Source organism: Triticum aestivum, chromosome 4B (genome assembly GCF_018294505.1).
Source record: "Triticum aestivum cultivar Chinese Spring chromosome 4B, IWGSC CS RefSeq v2.1, whole genome shotgun sequence".
NCBI classification, from domain to species: Eukaryota; Viridiplantae; Streptophyta; class Magnoliopsida; order Poales; family Poaceae; genus Triticum; species Triticum aestivum.
Window position 1 is genome coordinate 653,464,687 of NC_057804.1, and position 23,758 is coordinate 653,488,444.

Consider the following 23,758-nt stretch of genomic DNA (forward strand, 5'->3'; position numbering starts at 1 on the left):
CACCAACCCTTCTATGATGCATTTTTTCATGTTTTATTGTTTTGAGGATGTTATTTTCATCTTTTATGGTGAACTTCTAAGTAAATATCGTCACTAGAGCATCTGTATTAACTGGAGCAGACCGTCGCGAAAGGATTAGTCTGCTATTGCAAATTTTGAATACGATGGGCATGCCAGTTTATGCTCCCTCCGTCCCGAGTCACTTGTCTTTTGTTAGAACTAGATATTAATGTACTCCCTCTGTTCTTAAATATAAGTCTTTGTAGAGATTCCATTATGAACCACATACGGATGTATATAGATGCATTTAGGTGTAGATTCACTCATTTTGCTTTGTATGTAGTCCATAGTGAAATCTCTATAAAGACTTATATTTAGGAACGGAGGGAGTATTTAGACATATTTTAGTGTTTGATACATTCATATTTATATAAATCAAAGATAAGTAATTTGGGTCGGGTAATAGAAGAAATGTGATGATAAAAAGATTGGTTGTATTCTATTCCCTCCGTCTCATAATATAAGAACGTTTTTGATACTACACCAGCCTCATAAACGTTCTTATATTACGGGACAGAGGAAGTATATATTAGCGTTAAATTTTAATAAATAGTAGTATAAAACAACGAGTTGGACAGAAACTCGGAAAACAAAGAGGCGGCTCGGTGTAAGAGAAAGAGAATAGAAAAATGGGCAGCTCGATCAACTGCTCCACATGGACAAAGCAAGTCACGCCACGGCGAGAACAGGAGACTTCGCTCGCGCTCCTCTTCCTCCGATGCCATCGCGCCGCGTCGCCGTGATCGGGGCGGGGGCCGCGGGCCTGGTGGCGGCGCGGGAGCTGCTGCGGGAGGGCCACGCGCCAGTCGTCTTCGAGCGCGCGGCCGGCGTGGGCGGCACCTGGCTGTACGACGACGAGGCGTCGGCGGACCCGCTCGGCGCCGGCGGCGTCCACGGGAGCCTCTACGCGTCCCTCCGCACCAACCTGCCCCGCGAGTCCATGGGCTTCCTCGACTTCCCCTTCGTCGCCGACGAGGACTCCGTTGACCCACGCAGGTTCCCCGGGCACCAGGAGGTGCTCCGGTACCTCCAGGCGTTCGCGCGGCGGTTCGACCTCCTCGGGCTGGTCCGGCTGGAGACGGAGGTGGTCAGCGTCCGGCGCGGCGGGGACGCGAGCTGGAGCGTGTCGTACTGCTCGAGGAAGCTCGCCGGCGCCGGAAGCGACCTAGAGGAGGAGCAGTCGGAGGTGTTCGACGCCGTAGTCGTCTGCAACGGCCACTTCGCCGAGCCCCGCCTCGCCAACATCGCCGGTAAGCTAGTATGCACATGCACGTGGTACTACTCAGTGGTCAGTGAAGTTACTAGTAAAAAATTCATGGCGGTCGATCCATGAACGATGTGCAGGCATAGACGGTTGGCCGGGGAAGCAGCTGCACAGCCACAGCTACCGTGTGCCCGACCAGTTCCGCGGCCAAGTGAGTAGTATCATCATATCCATCGCCTTAATTTCTTCTTATTAGTGTCTGAGCGGCAACACTTGTCCCAAATTTTGTGGCTAGGCTGATTAAATTTGCAACATGCATGTATCTTATCGCTAGGTTGTGGTGATCATAGATTCATAGGGTACCACCCCAGCAACACTTGTTCTTAATTTTGTGGCTGATTATATTTCGTACATGTATCTTATTGCTAGGTTGTGATAATAATTGGGTACAACCCCAGCGGAATGGACATCTCGAGGGACATCGCCGGCGTCGCCAAGGAGGTCCATGTCGCCATTCGAGCGGCGCCTGCCGAGATGGAGAGCACCACTGCCCATGCCAACCTGTGGCTACATCCCATGGTATATTAATACCAGCTGGTGCTAGAAAATGTGATCACACCCAAATCCAATCCCCTCATCACCTCGAGCTACTTGGAAATGGTTGGATGCAGATCCATCGTGCCGAGGAAGATGGCAGCATGGTGTTCCAGGACGGCAGCCGGGTGAGGGCGGACGCCATCGTGCACTGCACTGGGTACCTGCATCTTGTACAAAATTAGTTACCAAATTATGCTTGTAATGGAGATCGATGTTGTTGACGGATGGAGATGTGCTCGTCGCAGGTACAAGTACAGCTTCCCGTTCCTCGGCGACGACGACGGCGGCGACTCTGTTATCACGGTGGACGACAACCGGGTAGACCCGCTGTACAAGCACGTGTTCCCACCGCGGCTGGCCCCTCGCATCTCCTTCATCGGACTGCCATTCAAGGCGATCCCTTTCCTGGTGTTCCAGCTCCAGAGCAGTTGGGTGGCCGGGGTTCTGTCGGGGAGGATCGAGCTCCCGTCGCCGGAGGAGATGATGCAGGACGTGGCGGCGTTCTACACGGACATGGAGGCCCGCGGGCGCCCCAAGAGGTTCACCCACGACCTGGGAGCAGGCACGTTCGAGTACGAGGACTGGCTGGTGGAGCGGTGCGGGCTGGAGAGCATCGAGGAGTGGAGGAGGGTGATCTACGTCGCGGCGAGAGGCAGGATCAGGGACCGGCCAGAGAGCTACCGGGATGAGTGGGACGACGACGCCCAACTGCTGGAACAAGCGCACCGTGATCTCGGCAAGTACCTCTGATGTAAACTAAAATAGTGATCTAAACGCTTTTATATTTATTTATTTACGGATGTGTATGGATATGATTTTTGTGCAAAGCAGTAATAGGACACAAATATGAAAAAATGACTTTTGTGCAAAGCAGAAATAGGACACAAATATGAAAAAAAAATAGAGAGTGCACCAGCCGGGAATCGAACCCGGGTCTGTACCGTGGCAGGGTACTATTCTACCACTAGACCACTGGTGCTTTGTTGAGTGATTTATTTGAACATCACACCAATTGCAGATCTAGCAAACCTTTTGAGAAAAAAAAATACAATTAGTTACCCACTTTGATGAGTCTATTTACATCTTCAACACATTATGCTGCCAGAAAGAAGAAAAGATCCTAAACCGAATCAATGAACTCGATCTTGAGGTGAGCTAAGGAAACCTGTAGACCACAATGCATTTGTTTTTCACTTCTCTTCGTAGAGATACACATCAAAAAAAGAGGTCCAAACCATAAAAGTATAAAGATCAATTACAGCAACCACATTGCATTTGTTTTTCACTTCTCTCGTAGTCATACACATCAAAAACAGAGGTCCAAACCATAAAAGTATAAAGAACAATTACAGCATTCTGCATAGGGACAGAAGAAATCTTTGAAGATCAATTCTGCATAGAGCAACAATCTGTGCTCGCATCATAGAGGCTAGAGACATGTCTGAGAACGCTGAAGTAAATCAATTGCTTTGAAAACATACACATGGTAGCTAAACATACACTCTAGTGTCAACAACGCTCTTATATTATGGGACGGAGGGAGTAGCTTACAGGTTGAATTCTTGGCCTATCCTGCAGACATAGATAGTTCTGTCCGCGGATGGGGGGCCATAGATTCGACAAATAACTGGTTGAGGATGCAAACATGGGTGCAATGCTTGGCTGTGTAAGAAGTTCTTTCCGATTTTGCTGATAGTTTCACTTTTTCCTTCTTTGGGTTAGTTATAAGAATGGAAATCCAAGGCAACTATATACAACACAAAACTGGATGCAATCTTGCATGTGGCAATAATTTGTATGAACAAGATATATGATACTATGGGGCATATTTGCGAACTGGACCTTGCTTATTCCATTCAAAATCAAAAGCAATTGAACAAACAGTAATAGAAATAACATGCTTAGAAGGAAGTGGGAATTCATGTTGTTTCCTCTTTCAAAAATAGTAATTGAACAAACAGCAATATAAATAACATGCGTAGAAGCAACCAGATCTTGTTTCCTGTTGTGCCCCTGCATTGAAACAAAAATGAACATATGAAGATCAAATATAAGAATTCATTTCCTCAAAAAGTAAAAAAGGATTCAATTCACGTAAATTAACATCTAAATCCTCTGTTTCCAAATATAAGACATTTTGGCGGTTGCCACAAATTTAGGAACAGAGGTAGTACTATACGGTATATGAAACTGTTTGACTGAAAATTACACACGCTTCCAGATACATCATCTTTCAACAGAATTACAATAATAACTAGCATGTAATTCCTTTGTTGTGCTAATTTAGAAGGCCATCACTAAAAATTGACAAGGGTCAATGTCAAGCTCCTTTTCATACCAAACATGTATAAGAGGTTAAAATGCACCAAGCTTCAGAAACATGATCTTACAACTGACTTGAATGATTCCACTGACAGGAAAATGGCTCAAACAATGTCAAATGCAAGCTTTATATCATCCAGCACAGCAGAGCTTGTTGTGCATAGACTAATACCGAGTAGAAATAGAGGGTCTAAAAAAACAGTGTTTCACAACTGCACTTACTTCATGTGTCAATGATTCCAAAATAACATATCTGGTGCAAGTTTTTTGTATCTGGAAATAAGAATTTTTTATCTAGAAACCAATAATTTTATATCTGGCCCTTAATAATTTTGAGATACAAATTTTCAGTTTAGAATGGTACAAATTCCATGCATGAATGAGTTTCTGACCTTCTAAACTATGAACACTTATAGAAAGCTGAACCTGTAAGTTTGCGCAACAAATTCTAGAAGAATTCGCCACAGCAAACTGAACCTGTAAGACAACCCATACATATGAACCCTGTTGAAAGTTTTGGACTGTCCAGATTTTGGTCCTTGGAACCATGGTACCATGCATGCAGCTTCAAACTGTAAAAACAAGAATAATTACAAGATTTAGGTATAGATTTCAACTATCTTTTCCTAGATAATTGAATATTCAGTTAAGAGTCAGCACGAGTACAATAACCATGAATAAGGTAACTAAGAGGAACTGTATCCAGTAGTAGACGAATAACATGAATCATCCAGTGGAACTGTGTCCACTGACAAGAAAATTCAACCAAGTGACCAAGATGAGATGACTCCCTGCTTCAAACTGACAGTCAGCTCACTTATAACTTTGGCTCACTTATAAGTTATAACTTTAAGCAAGGCTTATTCTTTCACTCGGGTATGCACAACCATCGGGTTGAGTTTATCCAGAGCATCAGCCATCTTACTCATCGTGCAAGAGGGTAGCAGCTACCACAGCTGGACAGCGGGATGGATGGATGCTCTCTACAAACTCAACCTGCAAACTGGCTCCCAGCTTCAAACTGATTATCAGCTGATTCTCTAAGCAAGGCTTCTTCTTTCAATTGGTATGCACAACCATCCGGTTGAATTTATCAATAGCACCAGCACCAAAAGGCAGCAACTACTACCACCACAGTTGAATGGCCGGTGCTGATGCTATGGAAAAATTCAACCAGAGGATTGGCTCCCTGCTTGACTTACGACGGACGGGGGTATGTCACCAACATCGGGTTGAGGCTATCCATAGCACCAGCCATCCTACCCACTGCGGGCAGCGCAGCCACCGTTGAATGGTAGAATGGATGATGCTATGGACAAATTCAACCAGAGGATTTTCTGTTCTCGTAGTGGAGCTTTCTGACCTTCTAAAGAATTTTCAGTTCAGAATCGTACAAATCCCATACATAGTGGAGCTTTCTGACCTTCTAAAGCTTGCACACTTAACAAAACTAAGATGTGCAGAAGACCCCAAGTTAGCTGCAACAAATTCTAGCAGAACTCAAAAGACAAAAGACAACCAATACTACTTTCAAAGGATATTGTACAGACACCTTAAACACCAGGGAAAACTTGAATCGCTGAAAACAGTTACAGTACTACTTTCAATCCAATAGACTCCTCCCCTCTTCATCACCTTTGCACTGTCCAGATCTTGGTACTTGGGTACCATGGATGCATATTAGAACTGTAAAAACAAGTCAAGTGTTCATTAGGTCTAGATTTTAACTTGTTTAAAACTAGAGTCAGCATGAGTCCAACAACCATAAATCAGGCAACTACTGCGTTGGGGTGTAATCTAATATGAACCATCCAGTGGATTTTTTTCTTGAAAGAATCCATCCAGTGGAATTCATGAACAGCAACATCCAACCTACACACTATGCAAAAGGAGTATCAGAGTCTATTGGCAGGTTGCATGATGATATACACAAATTCACTTTTTTTGTGGATAATAGAATATTCAGTTAGAGCAAGGCAGATTCAAATTAGAATACAATAATGATGGATCAGGCAACCAAAGGGATCTGCGTCCAATCATCAGTCCAGAGCAACATCCATCATACCCGTTCTGCGAAAGGAGTATATCAGAGTCCATGGCAGGTTGTATGATGTAGAAAAACTCGGCAAGGCTTCCTCTTTCAATTGGTATGCTAGCCATCTGGTCGAATTCATCCATAGCACCAGCCATTCTACCCATCGTGCAAAAGGGCAGCAGCTACCTCAGCAGAATGGCAGGATGGATGATGCTATGGACAAGTCAAACCAGAGGATTGGCTCCCCGCGGTCGACGATGGACCGGCTGGGGCCGCCACCAGGGCACTCTGCACCCACCGGCCTGGATGCGCGCGGGAGCAAAGCTTCCTTCAACCGGGTATGTCGCAACCATCCGGTTGGATTTATCCATAGCACCAGCGCCAAAAGGCAGCAACTGCTGCCACAACAGCTGAATGGCCAAGGCTGATGCTATGGACAAATTCAGCCAGAGGATTGGCTCCCTGCTTGACTCACGACGGACGGGGGCGTGTCACGAACATCGGGTTGAAGCTATCCATTGCACCGGCCATCCTACCCACCGTGGGGCAGCAGCAGCCGCCATTGAAGGGTAGGATGGATGATGCTATGGGCAAATTCAACCAGAGGACTTTCTTCTCTACGCCTTAGGCTATCGGTCGAACAGGTGGTGCGCGTCCGCCGGGAAGGGCGCCCCGTGGCGGAGGGGCATTCGGGGCGTAAGCGAGAGGGCCGCCGGCGCCCTCTGCTCCCGGCGAACAGCACGGCCTGTCCTTCCCCGGCGCGCTGCCTGGATCTGGAGGCGCGCGCGGGCGGCCGCCGCCCTCCTCTCGTGGCGTGGGTTAGGGTTTGTCGGAAGGGCGCAGCTATATATATAGCCACGGCGCCGCTTCCCGTCTCAACCCCTCGCGGTTCTGTAATGACGGCCCAACAGCCCACGCGCACTTGTTAGTGTTTTTTTTTCGTGAGGCATTCGTGCACTAGCTCACCTCATCATCATTATCATCGTTTTCAGGTATTTTGAAACATCTCGCCTAACAAAAAACCCTATTTTTGAACATCTTGCTGTAGTTAACAAATTTTCACTTATTTATAAAAAAAATAAAGTGTTTGTGTAATTCCAAAAGTGTGCACTCACTTCCTAAAATGTTCATGTGATTAAAAACAATGTTCACATATTTAAAATGTGTCTATGTACTTTTAAAAGTGTTCATTACATTTACAAAAAAAATATGTATTAAAAATCATGTATTTGCAAAAAACAATTATTTGTAATGTTATAAAATTGTCATGCTTTAAAAAATATGTTCATGCAATTTCAAAAATGGCCATGTATTTTTTTCTCGCCTGCAACAGTCCCATTGTTTTTTTTATATAAATTGTATGAAAACCAATTTGTACATTGTGGCCTAGGGCAGGCCAAATCTAGCTAAAAAAGAAAAACATGTACACATAGAAAGGAAAAGCAAACTAGAGAATTACAATTGTGTACTAGCCCGTAATTTGAACCGAGGGGCCATTTTCTTCTTGATTATATATCCAACCAAAGTGAGCTCCCATATACGATAAAACCGTTTTGTGCAATTTAAAATGCTATCGAGAAGATGCCCTCCCTAGCTTGACCCATGGTTCGCTAGGACCCCTTTACGTGTATTACCGGTCTTATTTGCGATATTATTTTTTTGCAAGAAGGATCCATGACCTATTAAAGATTGCTAGTGGTACAACAAACCCCAACAAAGAAGAAAATTACATTCAGGTCCATGGGGAGCCGACCACACACACACACCGCTGCGAGCTGAAGGCGCGTCGTCGCTTCCACCGCCCTCGCTCCCTCCTGGCGCAGGCATGACCTAAGAATCTACGGCCGGAATTCTTGCGAACGGGAAGTCTTCAGGCAAAGGCCCTTTCGGACCAACGCGTCGGAGATGTGATAGCCAACAGGCAACACTGGCAACACCTCTTCTACTCCCTCGTCGAGCAAGAGGGGGATAGATCTCCCCGTTGGTCTTGAGGTTGTCACTCTCGTGGGCCACCCGTAAGGCGGTTGATGCCCTTCTTTTACCGCAAGAAAGCTAATTTTATGAGAAAAATCTGGACGAAAGATTCACCCCAATCGGAGTTACGGATCTCCGGATATAAAAGAAACGGTGAAGGAGAAGGATCTGGGAACGCAGGAATAGAGAGATAGATCCAATCTCAGAGGGGCTCTCGCCCCTCCCAAGCCATGGGAGCCAAGGACCAGAGGGAAAACCCTTCTCCCATCTAGGGAGAAGGTCAAGGAAGAAGAAGAAGAAGGGGGCCTCTCTCCCCCTTGCTTCTGGTGGCGCCGAAACGCCACCTGGGGCCATCATCATCACCGCGATCTTCACCAACACCTCCACCATCTTCACCAACATCTCCATCACCTTCCCCCCTCTATCTACAGCGGTCCACTCTCCCGCAACCCGTTGTACCCTCTACTTGAACATGGTGCTTTATGCTTCATATTATTATCCAATGATGTGTTGCCATCCTATGATGTCTGGGTAGATTTTCGTTGTCCTATTGGTGGTTGATGAATTGCTATGATTGATTTAATTTGCTTGTGGTTATGTTGTTGTCCTTTGGTGCCCATCATATGAGCGCGCGTGTGGATCACACCATAAGGTTAGTTGTATTTTGATAGGACTATGTATTGGAGGGCTAGAGTGATAGAAGCTTCAACCTAGCATAGAAATTGATGCATACGGGATTGAAGGGGGACCAATATATCTTAATGCTATGGTTGGATTTTACCTTAATGAACGTTAGTAGTTGCGGATGCTTGCTAATAGTTCCAATCATAAGTGCATAGAATTCCAAGTCAGGGATGACATGCTAGTAGTGGCCTCTCCCACATAAAACTTGCTATCGGTCTAGTAAAGTAGTCAATTGTTTAGGGACAATTTCACAACTCCTACCACCACTTTTCCACACTCGCTATATTTACTTTATTGCATCTTTATCTAAACAGCCCCTACTTTTTATTTACGTGTTCTTTATTTTCTTGCAAACCTATCCAACAACACCTACAAAGTACCTCTAGTTTCATACTTGTTCTAGGTAAAGCGAACGTCAAGCGTGCGTAGAGTCGTATCAGTGGCAGATAGGACTTGAGAGAGTATTTGTTCTACCTTTAGCTCCTCGTTGGGTTCGACACTCTTACTTATCGAAAGAGGCTACAACTATCCCGTATACTTGTGGGATATCAGTGATCCGTAACACCGTCAAACCAAGGTTGTCTCCGGGTGACGGCGGCGCCCGCGGGTGCCATGATCTTTCTTGGAAGCGTCGTCATGGAGCTCCTCCTCCCCACGGCTCTGGCTCCGGAGGGAAACCTCAAATCCGCTGGATCGGGCGATTGAGGAGTCTACCCTCCTTTCTCCTCCTTGGGGGCATCGTCCTGGAGCTGGCTATGACTGGGAGACTGGTGGATTGTGACATCTTCGCCGCTTGGTTTGCTGGGGTGGGGCGTTGGTTTCTGTTTGGTAATGATGATGGCGTTCAGAGGAGCTCGGGTCGCGGCGTGGACTTCAGTAGTCGGTTCTTCTCGGCATGTCTGAGGTGCTCTTCTGTGGGTTGCTTGGTTGTTTTGAAGTCGGAGCTGCGGTGGAGCAGGACCAGGTGGTGATGATGACAAGCGCTCGATGGTCGTTTGCAGAGGGCACGGTCGGTGCAAGTCCTGCATATTTCCCTTGTGAGGCTCGTCGTCAAAGTCGGAGCTGTCGGTTACTTGCGCGCGTGGCATCCGGTTGAAGGAAATATGCCCTAGAGGCAATAATAAAGTTATTATTTATTTCCTCATATCATGATAAATGTTTATTATTCATGCTAGAATTGTATTAACCGGAAACTGTTGGGGAACGTAGTAATTTCAAAAAAATTCCTACGCACACGCAAGATCATGGTGATGCATAGCAACGAGAGGGGAGAGTGTTCGTCCACGTACCCTCGTAGACCATAAGCGGAAGCGTTATGACAACGCGGTTGATGTAGTCGTACGTCTTCACAATCCGACCGATCCAAGCACCGAACGTATGGCACCTCCGAGTTCAGCACACGTTCAGCTCGATGACGATCCCCGGGCTCCGATCCAGCAAAGCTTCGGGGATGAGTTCCGTCAGCACGACGGCGTGGTGACGATGATGATGTTCTACCGGCACAGGGCTTCACCTAAACTCCGCGACGATATGACCGAGGTGGAATATGGTGGAGGGGGGCACCGCACACGGCTAAGAACGATCCGTAGATCAACTTGTGTTGTTTTGGGGTGCCCCCTGCCCCCGTATATAAAGGAGGGAGGGGGAGGTGCGGCCGGCCCCCTTGGGGTGCGCCTGGAGGAGTCCTACTCCCACCGGGAGTAGGACTCCCCCCTCTTGCCTTGGTGGAGAAGGAAAAGGGGGGAGGGGAAAGAGGAAAGGGGGGCGCTGCCCCCCCCTTCCTTGTCCTATTCGGACTAGGGGGGAGGGGGCGCGTGGCTTGCCCTGGCCGGCCCTCCTCTTCTCCCTCATGGCCCACTAAGGCCCCTTAACCCCCGGGAGGGTTCCGGTAACCCCCCCGGTGTTCCGGTAAAATCCCGATTTCACCCGGAACCTTTTCGATGTCCAAACATAGGCTTCCAATATATCAATCTTTATGTCTCGACCATTTTGAGACTCCTCGTCATGTCTGTGATCACATCCGGGACTCCGAACAAACTTTGGTACATCAAAACTTATAAACTCATAATAAAACTGTCATCGTAACGTTAAGCGTGCGGACCCTACGGGTTCGAGAACTATGTAGACATGACCTAGAACCATTCTCGGTCAATAACCAATAGCGGAACCTGGATGCCCATATTGGTTCCTACATATTCTACAAAGATCTTTACCGGTCAAATCGCATAACAACATACGCTGTTCCCTTTGTCATCGGTATGTTACTTGCCCGAGATTTGATCGTCGGTATCCAATACCTAGTTCAATCTCGTTACTGGCAAGTCTCTTTACTCGTTCTGTAATACATCATCTTATAACTAACTCATTAGTTACAATGCTTGCAAGGCTTAGGTGATGAGTATTACCGAGAGGGCCCAGAGATACCTCTCCGACAATCGGAGTGACAAAACCTAATCTCGAATTATGCCAACCCAACATGTACCTTCGGAAACACCTGTAGAGCACCTTTATAATCACCCAGTTACCTTGTGACGTTTGGTAGCACACAAAGTGTTCTTCCGGTAAACGTGAGTTGCACAATCTCATAGTTGCAGGAACTTTGTATAAGTCATGAAGAAAGCAATAGCAACATACTAAACGATCAAGTGCTAGGCTGATGGAATGGGTCAAGTCAATCACATCATTCTCCTAATGATGTGATCCTGTTAATCAAATGACAACTCTTTTGTCCATGGTTAGGAAACATAACCATCTTTGATAAACGAGCTAGTCAAGTAGAGGCATACTAGTGACACTATGTTTGTCTATGTATTCACACATGTATTATGTTTCCGGTTAATACAATTCTAGCATGAATAATAAACATTTATCATGATATAATGAAATAAATAATAACTTTATTATTGCCTCTAGGGCATATTTCCTTCAGTCTCCCACTTGCACTAGAGTCAATAATCTAGTTCACATCGCCATGTGATTTAGCACCAATATTCACATCTGTATGTGATTAATACCCATAGTTCACATCGTCATGTGATCAACACCCAAAGGGTTTACCAGAGTCAATAATCTAGTTCACATTGCTATGTGATTAACACCCAAAGAGTACTAAGGTATGATCATGTTTTGCTTGTGAGAGAACTTTAGTCAGCGGGTCTGTCATATTCAGAGCCGTATGTATTTTGCAAATATTCTATGTCTACAATGCATTGCACGGAGCTACTCTAGCTAATTGCTCCCACTTTCAATATGTATCCAGATTGAGACTTAGAGTCATCTGGATCAGTGTAGAAGTTTGCATCGATGTAACTCTTTACGATGAACTCTTTTATCACCTCCATAATCGAGAAACATATCCTTATTATACTAAGGATAATTTTGACCAATGTCCAGTGATCTACTTCTAGATCACTATTGTACTCCCTTGCCAAACCAGGGCAGAGTATACAATAGGTCTGGTCCATAGCATGGCATACTTTTATAGAACCTATGACTGATGCATAGGGAATGACTTTCATTCTCTTTCTATTTTCTACCGTGGTCGGGTCTTGAGTCTTACTCAATTTCACACCTTTGCAACACAGGCAAGAACTCTTTCTTTGACTGTTCCATTTTGAATTATTTCAAAATCTTGACAAGGTATGTACTTATTGAAAAAACTTATCAAGCGTCTTGATCTATCTCAATAGATCTTGATGCTTAATATGTAAGCAGCTTCACTGAGGTCTTTCTTTTAAAAACTCCTTTCAAAAACTCCTTTATGCTTTGCAGAATAATTCTACATTATTTCCGATCAACAATATGTCATTCACATATACTTATCAGAAATGTTGTAGTGCTCCCACTCACTTTCTTGTAAATACAGGCCTTTCCAAAAGTCTGTATAAAACCATATGCTTTGATCAACTCATCAAAGCGTATATTCCAACTCCGAGATGCTTGCACCAGTCCATTGATGGATCGCTGGAGCTTGCACATTTTGTTAGCACCTTTAGGATTAGCAAAACCTTCTGGTTGCATCATATACAACTCTTGTTTAAAAATCCATTAAGGAATGCAGTTTTGACATCCATTTGCCAGATTTCATAAAATGTGGCAATTGCTAACATGATTCAGACAGACTTAAGCATCGATACGAGTGAGAAAATCTCATCGTATTCAACACCTTCAACTTGTCGAAAACCTTTTGCAACAAGTCGAGCTTAGTAGATAGTAACACTACTATCAGTGTCCGTCTTCCTCTTGAAGATCCATTTATTTAACATGGCTTGCTGATCATCGAGCAAGTCAATCAAAGTCCATACTTTGTTCTCATACATGGATCATATCTCAGATTTTATGGCCTCAAGCCATTTCGTGGAATCTGGGCTCATCATCGCTTCCTCATATTTCGTAGGTTCATCATGGTCTAGTAACATGACTTCCAGAACATGATTACCGTACCACTCTGGTGTGGATCTTACTCTGGAAGACCTACGAGGTTTGGTAGCAACTTGATCTGAAGTTTTATGATCATCATCATTAACTTCCTCACTAATTGGTGTAGGAATCACTGGAACTGATTTCTGTGATGAACTAGTTTCCAATAAGGGAGAAGGTACAATTACCTCATCAAGTTCTACTTTCCTCCCACTCACTTATTTCGAGAGAAACTCCTTCTCTAGAAAGGATCCATTCTAAGCAACGAATGTTTTGCCTTTGGATTTGTGATAGAAGGAGTACCCAACAGTTTCCTTTGGGTATTCTATGAAGACGCACTTCTCCGATTTGGGTTCGAGCTTATCAGGTTGAAACTTTTTCATATAAGCATCGCAACTCCAAACTTTAAGAAACGACAACTTTGGTTTCTTGCCAAACCACAGTTCATAAGGCGTCGTCTCAATGGATTTTGATGGTGCCCAATTTAAAGTGAATGCAGCTGTCTCTAATGCATAACCCCAAAACGATAGCGGTAAATCGGCAAGAGACATCATAGATCGCACCATATCCAATAAAGTGCGGTTACGACATTCGGACACACCGTAACGTTGTGGTGTTCCAGGTGGCGTGAGCTGTGAAACTATTCCACATTGTTTTAATTGAAGACCAAACTCGTAACTCAAATATTCGTCTCCGCAATCAGATCGCAGAAACTTTATTTTCTTGTTACGATGATTTTTCCACTTCACTCTGAAATTCTTTGAACCTTTCAACTATTTCAGACTTATGTTTCATCAAGTAGATATACCCATATCTGCTCAAATCATTTGTGAAGGTTAGAAAATAACGATACTTGCCACGAGCCTTAACACTCATCGGATCGCATACATCGGTATGTATTATTTCCAATAAGTCAGTAGCTCGTTCCATTGTTCCGGAGAATAGAGTTTTAGTCATCTTGCCCAAAAGGCACGGTTCGCAAGCATCAAATGATTCATAACCAAGTGATTCCAAAAATCCATCTTTATGGAGTTTCTTCATGCGCTTTACACCGATATGACCCAAACGGCAGTGCCACAAACAAGTTGCACTATCATTATTAACTTTTCATCTTTTGGCATCAATATTATGAATATGTGTATCACTACGATCGAGATCCAACAAACTATGTTCATTGGGTGTATGACCATCGAAGGTCTTATTCATGTAAACAGAACAACAATTATTCTCTGACTTTAAATGAATAACCGTATTGCAATAAACATGATCAAATCATATTCATGCTCAACGCAAACGCCAAACAACATTTATTTAGGTTTAACACTAATCCTGAAAGTATAGGGAGTGTGCGATGATGATCATATCAATCTTGGAACTACTTCCAACACTCATCGTCACTTCCCCTTCAACTAGTCTCTGTTTATTCTGTAACTCCTGTTTCGAGTTACTAATCTTAGCAACCGAACAAGTATCAAATACTCAGGGGCTACTATAAACACTAGTAAGGCACACATCAATAACCTGTATATCAAATATACCCTTGTTCACTTTGCCATCCTTCTTATCCACCAAATATTTAGGGCATTTCTGCTTCTAGTGACCATTTCCTTTGCAGTGTAAGCACTCAGTTTCAGGCTTTGGTTCAGCTTTGGACTTCTTCGTGGGAGTGACAACTTTCTTGTCATTCTACTTGAAGTTCCCCTTTCTTTCCCTTTGCCCTTTTCTTGAAACTAGTGATCTTGTCAACCATCAACACTTGATGCTCTTTCTTGATTTCTACCTTCGTCGATTTCAACATCACGAAGAGCTCGGGAATCGTTTTCGTCATCCCTTGCATACTATAGTTCATCACAAAGTTCTACTAACTTGGTGATGGTGACTAGAGAATTCTGTCAATCACTATCTTATCTGGAAGATTAACTCCCACTTGATTCAAGCGATTGTAGTACCCAGACAATCTGAGCACATGCTCACTAGTTGAGCGATTCTCCTCCATCTTTTAGCTATAGAACTTGTTGGAGACTTCATATCTCTCAACTTGGGTATTTGCTTGAAATATTAACTTCAACTCCTGGAACATCTCATATGGTCCATGACGTTCAAAACGTTTTTGAAGTCCCGATTCTAAGCCATTAAGCATGGTGCACAAAACTATCAAGTAGTCATCATATTGAGCTAGCCAAACGTTCATAACGTCTGCATCTGCTCCTGCAATAGGTCTGTCACCTAGCGGTGCATTAAGGACATAATTCTTCTGTGCAGCAATGAGGATAAACCTCAGATCACGGATCCAATCCGCATCATTGCTACTAACATCTTTCAACACAATTTTCTCTAGGAACATATCAAAATAAACATATGAAAGCAACAACGCAAGCTATTGATCTACAACATAATTTGCAAAATACTACCAGGACTAAGTTCATGATAAATTTAAGTTCAATTAATCATATTACTTAAGAACTCCCACTTAGACAGACATCTCTCTAGTCATCTAAGTGATCACGTGATCCAAATCAACTAAACCATAACCGATCATCACGTGAGATGGAGTAGTTTTCAATGGTGAACATCACTATGTTGATCATATCTACTATATGATTCACGCTCGACCTTTCGGTCTCCGTGTTCCGAGGCCATATCTGCATATGCTAGGCTCGTCAAGTTTAACCTGAGTATTCCGCGTGTGCAAAACTGTCTTGCACCCGTTGTAGATGGACGTAGAGCTTATCACACCCGATCATCACGTGGTGTCTGGGCACGACGAACTTTGGCAACGGTGCATACTCAGGGAGAACACTTCTTGATAATTTTAGTGAGAGATCATCTTAAAATGCTACCGTCAATCAAAGCAAGATAAGATGCATAAAGGATAAACATCACATGCAATCAATATAAGTGATATGATATGGCCATCATCATCTTGTGCTTGTGATCTCCATCTCCGAAGCACCGTCGTGATCACCATCGTCACCGGCGGGACACCTTGATCTCCATCGTAGCATCGTTGTCGTTACGCCATCTATTGCTTCTACGACTATCGCTACCGCTTAGTGATAAAGTAAAGCAATTACAGGGCGTTTGCATTTCATACAATAAAGCGACAACCATATGGCTCCTGCCAGTTGCCGATAACTTCGGTTACAAAACATGATCATCTCATACAATAAAATATAGCATCACGTCTTGACCATATCATATCACAACATGCCCTGCAAAAACAAGTTAGACGTCCTCTACTTTGTTGTTGCAAGTTTTACGTGGCTGCTACGGGCTTAGCAAGAACCGTTCTTACCTACGCATCAAAAACCACAACGATAGTTTGTCAAGTTGGTGCTGTTTTAACCTTCGCAAGGACCGGGCGTAACCACACTCGATTCAGCTAAAGTGAGAGAGACAGACACCCGCCAGTCACCTTTAAGCAACGAGTGCTCGTAGCGGTGAAACCAGTCTCGCGTAAGCATATGCGTAATGTCGGTCCGGGCCGCTTCATCTCACAATACCGCCGAACCAAAGTATGACATGCTGGGAAGCAGTATGACTTATATCGCCCACAACTCACTTGTGTTCTACTCGTGCATATGACATCTAGCATAAAACCAGGCTCGGATGCCACTGTTGGGGAACGTAGTAATTTCAAAAAATTTCCTACGCACACGCAAGATCATGGTGATGCATAGCAACGAGAGGGGAGAGTGTTCGTCCACGTACCCTCGTAGACCGTAAGCGGAAGCGTTATGACAACATGGTTGATGTAGTCGTACGTCTTCACGATCCGACCGATCCAAGCACCGAATGTACGGCACCTCCGAGTTCAGCACACGTTCAGCTTGATGACGATCCCCGGGCTCCGATCCAGCAAAGCTTCGGGGATGAGTTCCGTTAGCACGACGGCGTGGTGACGATGATGATGTTCTACCGGCACAGGGCTTCGCCTAAACTCCGCGATGATATGGCCGAGGTGGAATATGGTGGAGGGGGGCACCGCACACGGCTAAGAACGATCCGTAGATCAACTTGTGTTGTTCTGGGGTGCCCCCCTGCCCCCGTATATAAAGGAGGGAGGGGGAGGTGCGGCCGGCCCCCTTGGGGTGCGCCTGGAGGAGTCCTACTCCCACCGGGAGTAGGACTCCCCCCTCTTGCCTTGGTGGAGAAGGAAAAGGGGGGAGGGGAAAGAGGAAAGGGGGGCGCCGCCCCCTTCCTTGTCCTATTCGGACTAGGGGGGAGGGGGCACGCGGCCTGCCCTGGCCGGCCCTCCTCTTCTCCCTCATGGCCCACTAAGGCCCATTAACCCTCGGGAGGGTTCCGGTAACCCCCCGGTGTTCTGGTAAAATCCCGATTTCACCCGGAACCTTTCCGATGTCCAAACATAGGCTTCCAATATATCAATCTTTATGTCTCGACCATTTTGAGACTCCTCGTCATGTCCGTGATCACATCCGAGACTCCGAACAAACTTCGGTACATCAAAACTTATAAACTCATAACAAAACTGTCATCGTAACGTTAAGCGTGCGGACCCTACGGGTTCGAGAACTATGTAGACATGACCTAGAACCATCCTCGGTCAATAACCAATAGCGGAACCTGGATGCCCATATTAGTTCCTACATATTCTATGAAGATCTTTATCGGTCAAACCGCATAACAACATACGTTGTTCCCTTTGTCATCAGTATGTTACTTGCCCGAGATTTGATCGTCGGTATCCAATACCTAGTTCAATCTCGTTACCGGCAAGTCTCTTTACTCGTTCTATAATACATCATCTTATAACTAACTCATTAGTTACAATGCTTGCAAGGCTTAGGTGATGAGTATTACCGAGAGGGCCCAGAGATACCTCTCCGACAATCGGAGTGACAAAACCTAATCTCGAATTATGCCAACCCAACATGTACCTTCGGAAACACCTGTAGAGCACCTTTATAATCACCCAGTTACGTTGTGACATTTGGTAGCACACAAAGTGTTCTTCCGGTAAACGTGAGTTGCACAATCTCATAGTTGCATGAACTTTGTATAAGTCATGAAGAAAGCAATAGCAACATACTAAACGATCAAGTGCTAGGCTAACAGAATGGGTCAAGTCAATCACATCATTCTCCTAATGATGTGATCCTGTTAATCAAATGACAACTCTTTTGTCCATGTTAGGAAACATAACCATCTTTGATAAACGAGCTAGTCAAGTAGAGGCATACTAGTGACACTATGTTTGCCTATGTATTCACACATGTATTATGTTTCCGGTTAATACAATTCTAGCATGAATAATAAACATTTATCATGATATAAGGAAATAAATAATAACTTTATTATTGCGTCTAGGGCATATTTCCTTCAGAAACATGATACATGTGTGAATACATAGACAAACATATAGTCACTAGTATGCCTCTACTTGACTAGCTCATTAATCAAAGATGGTTATGTTTCCTAACCATAGACATGTGTTGTCATTTGATTAATGGGATCACATCATTAGAAGAATGATGTGATTGACATGACCCATTCCGGTAGCCTAGCACTTGATCGTTTAGTATATTGCTATTGCTTTCTTCATGACTTATACATGTTCCTGTAACTATGAGAAATATGCAACTCCCGTTTACTGGAGGAACACTTTGGGTACTACCAAACGTCACAACGTAACTGGGTGATTATAAAGGAGTACTACAGGTGTCTCCGAAGGTACATGTTGAGTTGGCGTATTTCGAGATTAGGTTTTGTCACTCCGATTGTCGGAGAGGTATCTCTGGGCCCTCTCGGTAATGCACATCTTTATAAGCCTTGCAAGCAATGTGACCAAATGAGTTGGTTACGGAATGATGCATTACAGAACGAGTAAAGAGACTTGCCGGTAACGAGATTGAACTAGGTATTGGATACCGACGATCAAATCTCGGGCAAGTAACATACCGATGACAAAGGGAACAACGTATGTTGTTATGCGGTTTGACCGATAAAGATCTTCGTAGAATATGTAGGAACCAATATGGGCATCCAGGTTCCGCTATTGGTTATTGACCGAGAATAGTTCTAGGTCATGTCTACATAGTTCTCGAACCCGTAGGGTCCGCACGCTTAACGTTACGATGACAGTTTTATTATGAGTTTATAAGTTTTGATGTACCGAAGTTTGTTCGGAGTCCCGGATGTGATCACGAACGTAACGAGGAGTCTCGAAATGGTCAAGACATAAAGATCGATATATTGGAAGCCTATATTTGGACATCGGAATCGTTCCGGGTAAAATCGGCATTTTACCGGAGTACCGGGAGGTTACCGGAACCCCCCGGGGGGTTATTGGGCCTACATGGGCCTCGAGGGAGAAGAGGGAAGGAGGCAAGAGGGAGCCGCGCGCCCCTCCCCTTCCTAGTCCGAATAGGACAAGGGAAGGGGGGCGGCGCCCCCCTTTTCCTTCCCTTCTTCCTCCTCTTTCCCCCCTTCTCCTATTCCAACTACTCCCTCCGTCCGGAAAAAGTTGTCCAGGGCGTAGTTCATTTACAATTTTGCAAAAAAGTCCTTAGGATTTTAAATCTCGTGCTAATCAGCCCCCTCTTCTTCTTCCTCCTTCCGCCATCATCTGCGCGCACCGTGGTCGCCCCAGCCACCGTCGGCACCCGCAGGGACCAGCGCGCGATGACGGCCAACCTGCGCCACCCCTGCCCACCTGTGCCGCCCGCACGGAGACGAGTGGCGCCACCCGCCGGCCACCTACTCCTCCGCGGCGACCACCTCGATGGGCGGCGGCGACCACCTTGATGGGCGGCGGCTCCATGACTGAAGGGCACTGCACCGCCGCTATCCCCTCCAGCGGTGACCCCTCCCGCCAGCCCAGGGCTGCGCCGCCGCTATCCCCTCCCGCCGCCCAGGGCCTGCGCCGCCGCTATTCCTTCCCGCCGTCCAGGACCTGCGCGCGCCTGCGTCTCGAGCGCCTGGAGCTGGAGCTCCCGGCGGGCCTCGACCTGAAGCTCGTCCTCAAGCTCCCAGCGGGCCTGCTCCTGTGCAAGTTGCTGCTCCTCCGCCCGTAGCTCCCCTGCTCGTGTTGCTGCTGGTGAGAAGAAGCACCCCTCTGTAAATCTGCTCCTCTGCCTGCTTGCTCGTGGTGCTCCAATTTCTGCACATTGCAATTTCAAACACTATTCATCATGTTCACTGAAGAAAATTGATCTACTTTTAAGAAAACTGATCATGTTCTCTGAAGAAAATTGATCTGCTATTAAGAAAACGAAACATGTTCTCTGGACTGATAGCATCAATTTAACTGAATGCATCAAGAGCAACTGGTCCAGATTTTGGCAAAATTACAAGTTAACTAAATGCATCATGAAGAGCAACTGGACCAGATTGTTGCTGTTATGGTCTAAAATGGGAGAAGGAAAAAATGTTATGCCTGTCAATTGTTGAATTATTCAGAGTATTTGAATTATTCAGAGATCCATGTTCTGTATCCAGGATAATGCACAATTGCAGTGTCCATGGATCACAGGATAATCAATTGCAGTGTTAAATTCAGTCAGTGTGTACTCCAAGTAGTGATTTTAAATTCAGTCATCAAAATACAGTCAATTTTTCTACACAATCTGCAGATGAGTGTAAATTCAATCAATAACTTGCACTAAGGAATTTGTTCTCCAGGTAGAGATGAGTGTAAAAATTGTCCAATAATAGTAGTGTCATGGTGAGCTAAAGATTATGCAGATGAGTTTAAAAATTAAGTTCCCAGGCAGATAATGGTCCAATAATAATAGTGTCATCCTGTTTTTGCTAATTTATCATTGCGAAGCACTTGGTACAAAGCTGGCATCCTGCCATGGAAGACAATGAACTGTTTTGTGTTTTATTAGTAGAGAAGATAATGCAAACTATCAGTACAGTAGTTTACACGGGATGATCCACTCCTTATGGTTGGAACAACAGCAGCATGAAGATACATATCAACTACAGTAGTTTACCACAACAACACTAGAGTTACAGTAGTTTACTTGTTTGTTAGGACAAAAACATCTAAATTGAGCATCTACAAATTCAAGTTGGGGAGGTTGATGCCCTTGGTCTCCTCCACAGATCAGACAAGCAGAATGAACCACTATCCTAGTAACTAACAGAAGATAATTTCAATATTCAGAATGTGTACCTGCACTAGTTGTCAACAAGAAATACAGTAAAAGTTGAGATGTACTCCTGGCCCCTGCTTTTGTTTGCTTTTTAATTCCTGGCCCTGGTCCCTGCTAAAAAAGAGAGAGATGTAGTAGGACCTGTAGTTGCTTATGAACAAGGAGTACTTTTAATATCTACTTTTCCTTTCTTGGTTTCTTTGCTTTTTGTCTAGGATTCTTCATGGTTTTCTTGTTATGACTATATGCTCACCATTCATCTTTTGTATACTCTTGTTATGAGATCAGACAGGAGCACACAACTATGAATTTGAATTTGATGCCGGAAGAGGAGGACGAAGCTCAAGAAGAAGAACAAGATGCCGCATCTGCATAAGGAACGTCTACAGAATGCTGGAGAGGAAATAACCGGTGTATACTGCAGTCCGGAGCTAATTACTGACACCAAGGCCATTATAGAACAAAGAAGAACAAAGCTTTATTTGCATTAAGTTGGAATTATTTGAATTAAGTTGGAATTACTTGAATTAGCTAGGTTTATTTGAATTAAGTTGGAATTATTTGAATTAAACAAGGTTTATTTGAACTAAGTTGGAATTAGCTAGATCTTCTTCTTCTTCTTCTTCTTCTTCTTCTTCTTCTTCTTCTTCTTCTTCTAGAAGCACAAGCAGTACAAATATTACTAGAGATGATGATCATTGTTACACACCATTTGTCCAATTGCAAACAATTACTCCAGAAGCTTGTGTATACACCATTTGTCCATTTGTGTATATACTCTTAACTACAGTAAGAACTTGTCAAAATTCAGAAGATTCTTCTAAAGGTTACAGTGGCAACTCCAGAAGCTTTACCCAAAAATTGAGCATGGCATCTACAGGTTACAGTGGCAACTCCAGTAGCTAAGCCTGCCAAAGTACTCATGTCCTTTTCAAAAACATCATGAGTCCAAAATCTAGGAGACAGTTTTATGTGTAAAACATTCTAATTTTTTACACTGAACATTTCTGGATTACTAATTCAGTCCGAACATGTCACAACATTTCTGAATTTTGTAAACTGAACTTTGTATTCTTCTTGCTTTACTTGAACAAGAGGGCCATCATGAATCAAAGAGAGTAAACTAAATTTTTGTACTCTTACTTCCATAATCCACCATGAATTGCTAGGTACTGTATCATCCAAGCCAGAACACTAGAAAACCAAGATAGTTTGAGATAGAAAAATAAATATTTCTTTTATGTGTGTATGGAGTAGTTTTGACAGCAGTAGTTTTGACACAGTTCACAAGATCTTATTCATACTCCAAGCATTATTCATACTCCAAGATAGTTTTGACAGCAGTATAATTGTGCTGTATGTCAATCAGTTTCTACTCCAAATTTGATTTTATTTGATTTTATTTGAGAATTAAGTTACTCTAAATGGAGTACCAAATTGTGAGAACAAGCCATCTGAAAAGAGCACTAGCTAAGATCTAATCCTTATGTCCAGTTAACCACTAATTTAGGAGCATATCAGAGACAAATGTTCAGAGACAAACTTGATGTTAATTTAGCCATGTTTAGAGACAAATTAGACTTGACAGTAAAGATCAAAATTTCAGACTTGACACATAAATCAGACTTAGCCAATGTTCAGTCTTAAGCAAATCTCAGAAGCAGCAAATTTCAGTAAAAAAATCAGGTTTTACACATAAATAATGGACGGGAATTGAAGGAGGGAGGCTTAACCTGCCAACAAGATGCCACCGCCGTCGTCGAGCTCGCAGTACAGTATGTGCAGGGATGGTGGAGCTCGCAGTACAGAAGACGTCTCTGCCGCCGTCGAGCTCGCCATCGAGGTTGCTGTCGTCGGGCTCGTCGGCTACGTCTCCCGCCGTCTGGCCTCACAGCCACCATATCAGCCTCGCCGTCGCCTGATCTGAAGCAGCCGGAGCAGAGTGCGGAGGTCACTAGGAAGGGGGGAAGCTAGGGGAGGAAGGCAAGCTGGAGCTGCGCGAGCATGAGAGAGCGGCGGAGGAGGCGGCGAGCTTTGGCGGTGGTGGAGCTTCGCCGCAGCGCCGAGGAGGACCTGGATATGGCCGCCGCCGAGCAGATCGAAAGAAAAAATCAGTCTTCTCCTCGTCGAGGATCACCATGGGGAACGAGGAGGGGAACAAGGAGAGGGAAGCTGCGTCGGAGGCGTGGGGTGGGGGAGGCGTGGTGCGGGAGAGCTCCGGCGATGCGGGGAGCTGCGGGGGAGCCGCTGCGGGCAAGCTGCGGAGGAGCTGAGATGCGGGGGAGCGGACCTCCGGCGCGACAGAGGAGCGGAGGAGACGGCGGGAGCTGTGAGTTTGTC

At 44.7% G+C, this 23,758-nt stretch overlaps 2 protein-coding genes and 1 non-coding gene across 3 annotated transcripts; 1 reads left to right on the forward strand and 2 right to left on the reverse strand.

Moving 5' to 3' along the window:
• Positions 1–724: 724 nt before the first annotated feature.
• LOC123089650 (flavin-containing monooxygenase FMO GS-OX-like 4) lies at positions 725–2,738 on the forward strand. The gene is made up of 5 exons (XM_044511275.1): positions 725–1,310; positions 1,405–1,475; positions 1,694–1,843; positions 1,936–2,018; positions 2,107–2,738. The coding sequence occupies exons 1-5, from the start codon at positions 779–781 to the stop codon at positions 2,609–2,611; spliced, it is 1,341 nt and encodes a 446-aa protein (XP_044367210.1). The 5' UTR covers positions 725–778; the 3' UTR covers positions 2,612–2,738.
• Positions 2,739–2,769: 31 nt separating this feature from the next.
• Positions 2,770–2,840, reverse strand: TRNAG-GCC (transfer RNA glycine (anticodon GCC)). Its single transcript has one exon. It is a non-coding gene; the product is annotated as a tRNA-Gly (tRNA).
• A 16,939-nt stretch (positions 2,841–19,779) lies between these two features.
• Positions 19,780–23,338, reverse strand: LOC123089651 (uncharacterized). Its single transcript, XM_044511276.1, has 3 exons — positions 23,152–23,338; positions 21,439–21,529; positions 19,780–20,418 (listed from the first exon to the last, which is right to left on the reverse strand). Exons 1-3 carry the CDS (start codon positions 23,317–23,319, stop codon positions 20,153–20,155), a joined length of 525 nt encoding a protein of 174 aa, XP_044367211.1. The 5' UTR covers positions 23,320–23,338; the 3' UTR covers positions 19,780–20,152.
• Between the last annotated feature and the right edge of the window lie 420 nt (positions 23,339–23,758).

Excerpts from the sequence above, each read along its gene's own strand:
- LOC123089650 (XM_044511275.1), top strand. The coding sequence starts at position 779 with ATGCCATCGCGCCGCGTCGCCGTGATCGGGGCGGGGGCCGCGGGCCTG. Across the intron at positions 1,311-1,404 it reads CCGCCTCGCCAACATCGCCG|GCATAGACGGTTGGCCGGGG; the intron begins GTAAGCTAGTAT and ends AACGATGTGCAG. Across the intron at positions 2,019-2,106 it reads GCCATCGTGCACTGCACTGG|GTACAAGTACAGCTTCCCGT; the intron begins GTACCTGCATCT and ends TGCTCGTCGCAG.
- LOC123089651 (XM_044511276.1), bottom strand. The coding sequence starts at position 23,319 with ATGGTGGCTGTGAGGCCAGACGGCGGGAGACGTAGCCGACGAGCCCGA. Across the intron at positions 21,530-23,151 it reads CGGTGGCATCTTGTTGGCAG|GGACCAGGGCCAGGAATTAA; the intron begins GTTAAGCCTCCC and ends CTTTTTTAGCAG. Across the intron at positions 20,419-21,438 it reads CTTGTTGACAACTAGTGCAG|AAATTGGAGCACCACGAGCA; the intron begins GTACACATTCTG and ends TGCAATGTGCAG.